Source organism: Pituophis catenifer, unplaced genomic scaffold, assembly GCF_029215685.1.
Source record: "Pituophis catenifer annectens isolate HBS135680 unplaced genomic scaffold, rPitCat1.0.hap2 SCAF_2, whole genome shotgun sequence".
In the NCBI taxonomy this organism is placed as follows: domain Eukaryota; kingdom Metazoa; phylum Chordata; class Lepidosauria; order Squamata; family Colubridae; genus Pituophis; species Pituophis catenifer.
In genome coordinates, this window is record NW_027256882.1 from 30,492,405 (window position 1) to 30,503,463 (window position 11,059).

General features: G+C 45.7%; 1 protein-coding gene across 1 annotated transcript; it reads right to left on the reverse strand.

The window, feature by feature from the left end:
* Positions 1 to 1,485: 1,485 nt before the first annotated feature.
* On the reverse strand, positions 1,486 to 10,765 carry LOC139312000 (zinc finger protein 397-like). The gene is made up of 3 exons (XM_070936516.1): positions 9,971 to 10,765; positions 5,491 to 5,596; positions 1,486 to 2,862 (listed from the first exon to the last, which is right to left on the reverse strand). The coding sequence occupies exons 1-3, from the start codon at positions 10,763 to 10,765 to the stop codon at positions 1,844 to 1,846; spliced, it is 1,920 nt and encodes a 639-aa protein (XP_070792617.1). The 3' UTR covers positions 1,486 to 1,843.
* Between the last annotated feature and the right edge of the window lie 294 nt (positions 10,766 to 11,059).

Below are 11,059 nucleotides of genomic sequence, written 5' to 3' on the forward strand. Positions count from 1 at the left end.
ATCCTGATCACGTAACCATGGGAATGCTGCAACAGTTGTAAATGTGAGAACCGGTCGTACGTCATTTTTTTTAGTGCTGTTCTAACTCAGAAGAGCCACTGAATGAAATGGTTGTAAATCAAGGACTATATCAGAGGTGGGATTCACTTACTTTCCCTACCGGTTCGCAAATGTGAGCGTGCGCTAAGGCGCAGCAGTCACGCATTACATCCAGGCAGGTGAGCGGAGCCTCCCGGAGTTGCAGCTACCGGTTCACACGATCCGGACAGAACCGGCTGAATCCCATCACTGGACTATATTCTGCAATATTCTATTCCAGAACCTTCTCTCTTTTGTAATCTACCATGTATGCACACAAATAAGCCAAGGATTTCAGGCTCCAAAACATACCCAAAATCAGATTTGGTTTATCCATTAGTATATACGGTAATACATTGTAAAAATTACTCGTATATCTTATAGAGGCCCATCTGTAGCTAAGCAGACCCTTGAATTTTTTAACCCAACTGTCACGAAAAATGCAGGTTGGCTTATCTGTGACTGGCACGTTTTTCAGGGTTTTTTCACAATTTATTTAGGGCCTGTTTACTCACACATGGGCTTACACGTGATTATATACGGTACTTCTGCATTGTGAAAAGTCTAGCACATATTTTTCAAGCTTAGCAACTTTTAAGAGGTATGGACTTCAACTCCCAGAGTTCCCTAGTCATGACTGGCTAGGGAATTCTGGGAGTTGAAATCCAAACCTCCTAAAAGTTGAAGCTAAGGTTGAGAAACTTTGCCCAAGCAAAGGGAGGCAATGGGCACCCAATTCAGAACACCACCTAGCCACCCAAAACCATATGCACTGGCGTTTTAAACTGGGGATAACTGGACACAGTGCATAACCTGCAATGATCACCATAACTGCACCATCGCAATGCAGTGCTAATTTAGTGTGTCGAAAACTTTTTGACACCATCTTCAAGTTGGATTTTAGCAATATTGAGGAGGGGGGGGAAGGGACAGGACAGGACGGGAGGAGAGGGGAGGGGAGGGGAGGGAAAAATTAAAGCCTATAAAACAGGGGTCCTCAATCCCTGGTCCCTGACCCAGCACTGGGCCACAGCATGCCAGAAATCGGGCCTCGCCAACAAGCAAAGCCCCATCCGAGGGATGCAGGCAGCACTTGAAACCATGTACCCTCCGGTCCATGGAAAAACCTCTCTCCACAGAACCGGTCCCTCTTTCCCAAAAGGTTGGGGGCCACTACTATAAAATACGTTTTAGTTCTTCGAAACTAGAGATTTTGTCCACCTCTGGATTCCCCCCCTCTTTTTTTTCACAACCATGGGGGTTCTTTTTGCTAAATCAGAATCGTAACTCAAGCCTTCCTCTTCCGGAGACCATAGAGTTTTCACTTATTACCTACAAGTGCCCAATAATCACAGATAACTTGCTCCTGAATATGGGGGGGATCTACAGAGTTATTAGATAGCTAAATTACAGCAGGGGGGTGGGATTACACTAATAATGGAAGGCTCAAAATATGCTGGCTGGGGGCCCTGGGGAAGCCATTGTAATGAGCAGCCAACTTCAAAGCTCTCTCTTCTGCGAAGGCTTGGCTTTCTTCCTAAAACTAACTTGACAATCTAAGCCTCCATCCTCTGTACTACCCTATCTTTTTTTTTTTTCTCCAGCCTAACTCTACCTTCCAAAACCACCACATTTAAATTCTATAGCCCGACATTCTCTCTATTCTCACATCCGGCCCCCACAAGCCAGGCTGCCATATTCCAATACCTTAGGGACTAGCACCCTGACTAGTAGTCTCGTAAGGAATAGGCTAACTCCGCCACGGTCACAGAGGGGACCCCCTGCCCATGAAGTCGCTAGGGCCCTGCTCGGCTCCCTCCCACAAGCCGCCCATGCTGTAACTCTCAGCGGAGTGATCCTTCTGATGGGTGGTCAAGGCCGAATGGGAACCAAAGCTCCTCCCACATTCATTGCAGATGTAAGGAGTGTATATGGAATGTGTTCTCATGTGCCGGGTGAGTTTGGAACTGGAAATGAACCTTTTCCCACACTCGGTGCAGCCGTAAGGCCTCTCCCCCGTGTGGACCCGCTGGTGGGTGTTACGAGTCGACAAATGGCTGAAGCTTTTCCCGCACACATTGCAGAGGTACGGCTTCTCGCCCGTGTGGATCCGCTGGTGCTTGCTGAGGTTGGAACTGTAGCTGAAACTCTTCCCACATTCGGAGCAGCTGTAGGGTTTCTCGCCCGTGTGGACCCGCAGGTGCTTCGTCAGATCCGAGTTCTGCTGGAAGCATTTTCCACAATCTGGGCAACCGTAGCCGTAAGGCATCTCGTCCATGTGGATCCGCTGGTGAGTGACCAGACCCCGGTGCTGGCTGAAGCAGGCCCCGCACTCAGCGCACACATAGGGCATCTCGCCCGTGTGGGTCCTCTGGTGGATCAGCAGGTTGGAGCGCTGGGCAAAACATTTGCTGCACTCCGGGCACTGGTGGGGCTTCTCCCCCGAGTGGATTCTCTGATGCTTCAAGAGGTTGGAACTCTGGCGGAAGCATTTCCCACACTCGGGACAGGGGTATGGCTTCTCCCCCGTGTGGATCCGCCGATGGATGGTAAGGCTCGAACGCTGCGTAAAATGCTTCCCGCAATCAGGGCACTGGTGTGGGCTCTCCGCCGCGTGGCCCCGCTGGTGTTTGAAGAAGGCCGGGCTTGGGCGGAAAGCAGTTCTGCTATCAGAACTTTGTAAACTCCTCTGGCCCAGCTGGGCTCTGCCGGGAGCCTTCAACCCGTTTTCGGTAATTCGGTTCAGGGCCTTCTCGGCATGCTCCCCGTTAGAGTTCCCCATGTCTGAAACAAAAAGGAACAAGAAGCTTTACTTGGTGGTCCAGTAACATTTGGGGTCCCTCCACACCCCCACTGCACAGTCATTTCCTGGCTGGACTACTACAGTATGCTTTACCTGGGACTGCCCTTGAAGAGTGTTTGCAAGTTGCAGCAGTCCAGAAGACAGTGCTATGGGCAGCCTTGGCTGCTTCACATTAAGGCCAAGTCGCACCTGTCTTCGGCAAACTGCACTAGGGGATGACGGTATCGGTCGAACAACTCACCACGGTTATCTTGCTGCAACCAACTCACTGCAGGATAACTTGCAAATGGACAATTCCACATGAAGTGATAAAGGTTATCCGCCATTGTTTCTTTGACATTATTTTCATTGACAAAAATAATATTAGGAAGACCACTTAGACTTATATACCGTTTCACAATGCTTTACAGCCCTCTCTAAGCAGTTTACAGAGTCAGCTTCTTGCCCCTAACAATCTGGGTCCTCATTTTACTGACCTCGGAAGGATAAAAGGCTAGGTCAACCTTGAGCCAGTCAAAATCGAACTGCCGACAGCAGTCAGCAGAAGTAGCCTGCAGTATTGCATTCTAATCACTGGACCACGAATGCTCTTGATATCAAAGAAACGGAGGTAGATAACATCACGTTGAATTATCCCAGGTGGAATATGTCCACGAGTTGACCGTGGCGAGATAGCCATGGTGAGTTGGCCACGGCAAACCGTCCCATTCTGTGGGAATGACCTTGGGATGTGCAGGATTGGGTGGGGGGCGGGGGGAGAGATGCTGCTGCCTAGGGAATGATCAGATAAGAGGGGGCATAGCCCACAGCTGCATAACAGGCGGAGAAAGAAAGTCGGAAAGGAACCTCAGCCTAACTTATCAGGCTATAAACAGAAACAGCAGGAAATTTGTACTTTCAGGCTTACGCTGGTCTGTTAATATAGCCTAAAAATAAAATAGAGTTTAGCTCATCCGGTTGTGTTTCCTGTCTGCTCTATCTGGGAAGGCTGACAACCAGCTTCCAAATACAATTCAAGGGGTTGGTTGCCATCTACAAAGACCTACATGAAGCAAACTTAGGATACTTTCAGGATCATCTATTGCAGCGCTCCCCATCTTTCCGGCTTTGTGGACTGGTGCCGGCAGGGTTTGTGTGTATGAAGAGGGGATGGTTCCACGTGACTGCCCACTACTTGTGCGGCCTAATTCTGAACAAGCCAACGGTCCGGTACCGGTCTATGGTCCAGGGGTTGGGGACCTCTAATCTACTGCATATCTAGTCATTTCTGCTTGCTCTGTTGTGGCCCGCCAGCAGCCAGCGGATCTGGCAGCAGATTCGGACAGTGAGGAGGTTGGGGAGGAACATGGGCCAGTCCTGGAGTCTGGGGGAGGCTCTGATGAGGGCTTTGTGTCGGAGGCAGAGATGGGGCCAGGGCCGTATGCCAGTTATCAGATGCCTTTGGAGTCAGACATCAGTGAGGCAGACAAACAGCTGGAGCCTGTTCCCAGTGTGCCCATGTGCAGTTGCTAGACAGTGGTAACAGCTAAAGAACAAGGGTCGACTTGGGAGTAAGGCCACAGGTGGACGATGAATGGCCCCTCCCAGAGGGAATAAAAGAGGAGCGAAAGGGGAGTGGAGTTTGCAGAAGACAATTAGTTCATTACTGCATTCTTGTCAAGTATTGCGGAGTCTGAAAGATATTGGCCTGGCCACTCTCCAAGCCTGATAAGGGTTGGTAATTGTGAACTTACCAGCTGAGATTCAAGATGTTAGTTATCACCTTTAAAGTGCTCCATGGCTTAGGACCTGGGTATCTACGAGACCGTCTTTTGCCACCAATAGCCTCCCACCGACCAGTTCGTTCTCACAGGGAGGGACTACTCAGGGTACCGTCAGTCAAATTATGCCGACTGGCGACTCCCAGGGGGAGGGCCTTCTCTGTGAGGGCTCCAACCCTTTGGAATGAACTGCCTCCTGAGATACGGAATATCCCTGATCTCCGTGCTTTCCGCCGTTCCCTCAAGACCCTGATGTTCCAACAGGCAGAGCTAAACATATGAACATGTGAATGATTTTTTAAAATGTTATCTAATTCTGGGTTTTATTTAATTGACCAAACTAAGTAATAATTTTAATTAGCAATTTTGTGATGTTTGTGTATCTATATTTTTCTTGACTGTACACCGCCTTGAATCCTACGGGAGAAAGGCGGTATAGAAATATAATAAATAAATAAATAAATAAATAAATAAATAAATAAATAAATAAATAAATAAACAAACAAACAAACAAACAAACAAACAAACAAGCAATCTTGAAAGACTGTGGGAGAGGAAAGACTTTGCTGGAGAGGAATTCACTGTAAATTAAATAAAAAGGGTTAATCGGGATGAGGACTCGGCTTCGTGCTGCTGGAGAAGCCTAGGTCAGAACATGCTCCACCAAAACTGACAGGATTTACAGGGCCACCTTCTAGATATGTTGAGGCTGCAATACCCAGAATTATTAGTACCCCTGATTTTTGGACCGGAATTCTAGGTCTTGGCGTCCCCACAACCCTGGAGAACAGCTGATTGAGACAGGTGGTCTTACCACTTCCAAAGAACCAAAAGGCAGGAGATTCTTACCCAGGATTCTGGCATCTTGATTCAACTCTCGATGAATCCGCTTCAGCCCAGCACCCACAGAAGATGGTTTCATTTCAGCCCAGTTCACCACTTGAGTTCCCCGAGTCTGAAAGAAGAGCAGAAAGCAAGGCCTTAAAAAGCGATCTTATCCCTGCAGTGTCCCTGCAGTGCTTATATTTCTGGATGCGGAGAAAGCATTTGATCGATTGAATTGGCATTTTTTACTGAAAATAATACAAAAGATGCAGTTTGGAGAGTATTTTACACAATCTATTAAGGCAATATACCAGGAACAAACAGCACAAATAATAATTAACGGTAGTTTAACAGAAACCTTCAAAATTGAAAAAGGAACAAGACAGGGGTGTTCCCTGTCCCCATTATTGTTTATTTTGACTTTGGAATTTTTGCTGAACAAAATACGGGAGTCAGATAAAATAAAGGGAATTAAAATTAGGCATTATGATTACAGATTACGAGCATTTGAAGATGACTTGGTTGTAACTTTAACCCAACCAGTGCAATCAGCTATAGGTTTAATGGATATAGTTAATCAATATGGTCAAGTATCAGGTTTTAAAATAAATATAGGGAAAACAAAGATAATAACTAAAAATATGACTACAAATCAAAAAGAATAATTAGAAAGAGGATTTGTAATAGTAAAAAAGGTTAAATATTTAGGGGTTTATATTACAATTTCAAATGTGAAATTATATGTATAATTATGAACTGTTATGGCAAAAAATACAGAAAGAGATGGACAAGTGGAAAAAACTACAATTGTCTCTGTTGGGAAGAATAGCAGCAATAAAAATGAATGTTTTGCCTAAGTTTTTATTTCTTTTTCAAATGATACCAATACTTTAAAAAGATGCAAATTTAGGGGAATGACAGAAGGGTATTAATAATTTCGTTTGGGCAGGGAAAAGACCGAGAATAAAATTAAAGATACTGCAAGATATACGTGAAAGAGGAGGTCTCAAAATGCCCAATTTAAGATTATATTATGAAGCAGCTGCCCTATCAGCAATTAGTGATTGGATTAATTTAACAGAAGGAAGAATTTTGAATATTGAGGGATATGATTTGTTATATGGTTGGCATGCTTATTTATTATATGACAAGAAGGTGGATAAGACTTTTAAAAGCCATATATTAAGGAATGCTTTATTGCGTGTCTGGAGAAAGTATCAATACAAATTAAATGATAAGATACCTATATGGGCAGTACCCAGACATGCGATAGAGAATATAAATGTAGAACAAAAACAAGATGTGATTACATATAAAGAGTTTCTCAATATGGAAAGAGGTATATTACAGTTAAAGTCTTTGAATGTACTAAAAGAAGAAAGGATAATTCAAACTTGGTTTCAGTACGGACAGTTACAAGTTAGATGGAAAGAGGATCAGAAAATTGGTATCATGCAAAGGAATGAAAACTTGGTAAAACAAATCAGAGACCAGAGTCAAATATAATACATTGATAGAAATAGATTCAGAAACGGAGTTAGTTAAAGATCGTATGATAAAATGGGCACAAAATATTGAGGAACCAATAATGATGGAAACGTGGGAAAAAATATGGGTTAGAAATGTAAAATTTACGCAAGCTCAAAATATGAGAGAAAATTTTTATAAAATGTTTTATAGATGGCACTTAGATCCTAAAAAGTTAGCTTGTATGTATCCAAGTTTAGAATCTAAGTGTTGGAGATATGAGTGTGATGAAGCCACGGATTATCATATATGGTGGACATGTAAAAAAATCAAAGCATTCTGGATAAAAATATGGTGGATTATGCAAAACATTCTTAAAAAAAAGATAAAGTTTACTCGATCTTATTCCTGGCCACTCCTTTCCAGGTTTTTGCCAAGCTCCTATTTATCACTAACTCCAATCAGACAATATATAGGTAGTCCACAACTTACAATATGGCCAAAATTGTGGAAACCTTTTGGGAAAAGTGTATTTTTGAGGTTTGATGGCTAATAACACAACTTTTTTTTTTTTTTTGGAGTTTCAAGATAATCATATTCCACTGCTAGAATGGCCTGGGAATAGCCCAGACCTTAACCCAATTGAAAATCTATGGAGCCGACTAAAGAAACTTGTTACTCAGAAGCGACCCAGCAATAAAACCCAGTTAATAGAAGCAATCATTCTATCTTGGTTTCATATGATAACAGCTGCAGAACTAAAAGACTTAATTCACTCCATGGGAAGACGTTGTAAGGCCGTAATTCATGCTAAAAGTTACCCAACTAAGTATTGACGTGATCATTTTTGTATATCTCGTTTTTTCTACGTTTTTGACTTTTCTTCTTTATACTGTAACTGCTATTCTAATAGCAAATCTGTCATAAAAGTCATTGCATTGCATTCTTGATTAAATTATCTTTCCATTGATATATAATTTTACGGTACTACTCCAAAAAAAAGTGGTGTTATTAGCTAATTTTAGAAAATGCACTTTTCCCCAAAAGGTTTCCACAATTTTGACCACTACTGTACAACCAACTAATCAGTCTAAACTTGCAGTTGCTGAGTGAGATGTTTGCAAAGTGAATTTTGCTCCGTTTTACGACCCTTCTTGCTCCAGGTGTTAAGGGAATCCCTGCAGTTGTTAAGTTAGTAACATTGTCCTTAAGTGAATATGGTTTCCCCATTGACTTTGCAGGATCAAAAAGGCACAAAGGGTGACCAAATGACCCTGGGACACTGCAACCGTCGTAAGTATGAGCCAATTTGAAGCCAACAGTCTGAATTTTGATCACAGGGATGCTGCCCTGTTCATAGGTGCGCAAAACAGTCAGTGACATTTTTAAGGGCCGTTGTAACTTTGAATGGTCACTAAGCGAACTGTCGTACGTCTAGGAGTACAAGTATGTCCCACCAAAACTGCTAGAATCTACAGGTAGTCCTCGGCTTACGACCACAGTTGGGACCAGAATTTCCACTGCTAAGCAAGCTGGTTGTTAACTGAGCCCAACTTGACGACCTTTTTGGCAACCGTGGTTAAGCGAATCGCCACCATCCTTAAGTGAACTCGGCTTCCCACATTGACACTGATTGTTGTTAAGCCAGCAGAGGAGGTTGCAAATTGTGATGTTGCAACCGCGATAAATGCCTGCCAGTTGCCAAGTGTCCAAATTTTGATCACATGACTATGAGGATGCTCGGACAGCCTAAGATAGGATATAAGTCACTTTTTTCAGTGCTTGAGCAGGGGGCTGGACTAGAAGACCTCCAAGGTCCCTTCCCAATCTATTCTGATTCAATTACTGCAGCATTCACTTAATGATCATCAACTTGCCTAACGACTGTGGCAAAAGTTGTCATAAAGTAAAAGTTGGTTATGTAATGACTCTCTTAACCAATATGACTTTTGGTCGTAATTCCAGGCTCAATTATGGTCAAAACGCACGTATTCGTATATTCATATCACCTTTGCCTCCTTCCAAAAATTCTTGCACTAGTTGAGATGCAGTTGGGATGAATATGTAGGTCAGTGATGGCTAATCTTTTTGCCATTGAGTGCCAAAGGCGGGGGTCGCGTGCGTGTGCCCACACCCATATTCTATGCGCCCCACCCCCGCACATGCGATACCACGACTATCCCCTGCTTTTGGCACACGATGGCACGGTAGGCCCATTTTTCGTCCTCCCCAGGCTCCAGAGGCTTTCTAGGAGCCTGGGTAGGGCCAAAATGGCCGACCGGAGGCCCTCTGGGGGGGGTGGGGAAGGCTGTTTTCGCCCTCCCCAGGCTCCTAGAAAGCCTCGGGAGCCTCGGGAGAGCAAAAAACGGGCCTTCCTCACCCACTCCCAGACCCTCCGGAGGCAGGAAACAGCCTGTTTCTCTACTTCCGGTGGGCCCAGAAGGCCCGAAAATCAGCTGGCTGGTGCGCAGCTGAGTTCGCATGCCCACCAATATGGCTCTGTGTGCCACCTGTGGCACGCGTGCCATACGTTCGCCATCACGGATATAGGTAGTCCTCGACTTACAACAGTTCCGTTTAGTGACCATTCAAAGTTACAACAGCATTGAAGAAAGTGACTTGCAATCGTTTTTTACACTTAACGACCGTTGCAGCGTCCCCACGGTCATGCGATCAAAATTCAGACACTTGGCAGCTCATATTTATGACAGTCGCAGTGTCCCAGGGTTTACGACCTTCTGACCAGCAAGGTCCACGGGGAAACAAAATTCACTTCACAGCCGTGTTACTAACTTAACATCTGCAGTGATTCTCTTTTAACGATTGAGGCAAGCAGGGTCGTAAAATGGAATGTGGGCCGTGAAACTCACTTAACAAATGTCTCACTTAGCAACAGAAATGTTGAGCTCAATTGTGGTCGTAAAGTCGAGGACTATCTGTGATAAGATCTCTTTCGGCAAAATACAAAACACTTAAATTCATCACCGCACGACCATTTTGCACCAAGGACAAGGCAGCTTAGTCCTGTCGGACATACCTGCTTCCCCTTTCTTTCGGCTTCTTGCTGCCTGATCAGAAAGGCCTCTGCCAAGGGCACAGCTTGGGCACACGACTCCGGGCCGTGTTCTCTCACCCAGCTCTGGATCTCCTGAGGTAGAAGGGTCAGGAACTGCTCCAGAACCAGAAGGTCTAACATCTGCTCCTTAGTGTGCTTCTCCGGCTTCAGCCACCCCCGGCACAGTTCCCGAAGCTGACTGCACACCTCCCGGGGTCCCCAGGCTTCGTGGTAGCGGAACTGCCGGAAGCGTTGGCGCTGCGCCTCCATCCGGAGGGCATCCCCTTTCAAGATGGCCGCCTTGACTTTGGCATATTCGCCTCGGTCCTGGAGGCTGAGACTACTGTACGTCTCCTTGGCTTCCCTACCCAACACGGGCACCAGGCGAGCCAGCCATTCTCGGCGGGGCACCTGGCAGGTTCCAGCCAGACGTTCAAAGGAGGCAAAAAAGGCTTTGTTGTCCCCCAACGGGGCAGGTCCCTCGGACAGCTGCTGGTGTCCCTCCCCTAGAGGAGAGGACCGGAGTGCAGTGAGGAACTCCTGCCATTGGGCTTCCCAGAGTTCGGGCAAGTCCTCCCTGGGCTCCTGCTTCATTTGCCGTGGGGCAGCCCAATTTAGGAACTCTCGAATGGTGCCCACTTGAAGGACCCGAGGCAGTTTCCCTGCACGGTCCGTTCCCTCTGCCCCTCGGGGGCTGACGGTTTGACGCTCTTCCACTTTGACCCCTCTCTGTCTTGGGATGCCATCAGCTCTTCTGGCCTTCTGTTCAGCCGCCATGGCCTCTCGAAAAGCAGGCCTCGCTGACCACGAAGTTTGCAATTTCAGTCAATCTTGGGCCGGAAGGTCGCAGGAATATACAGAATTTCTCTCTCTAATACAGCTGGCAAATAAGGCAGTTTTCTCCAGGATGGGACAGGTTTTAAAGAAGCAATAGGCCGTGCGACATAATTCAGCAGCAAAGTGGCACTCTCTGAGGAGAAAAATAAAGAATGAGAGAAACTGTCAGCCCAGCAACAAGACCAGGCCAAGAATCATTTCCCCAGGAGGGCTAAAACGATTTTTACAGGAAGT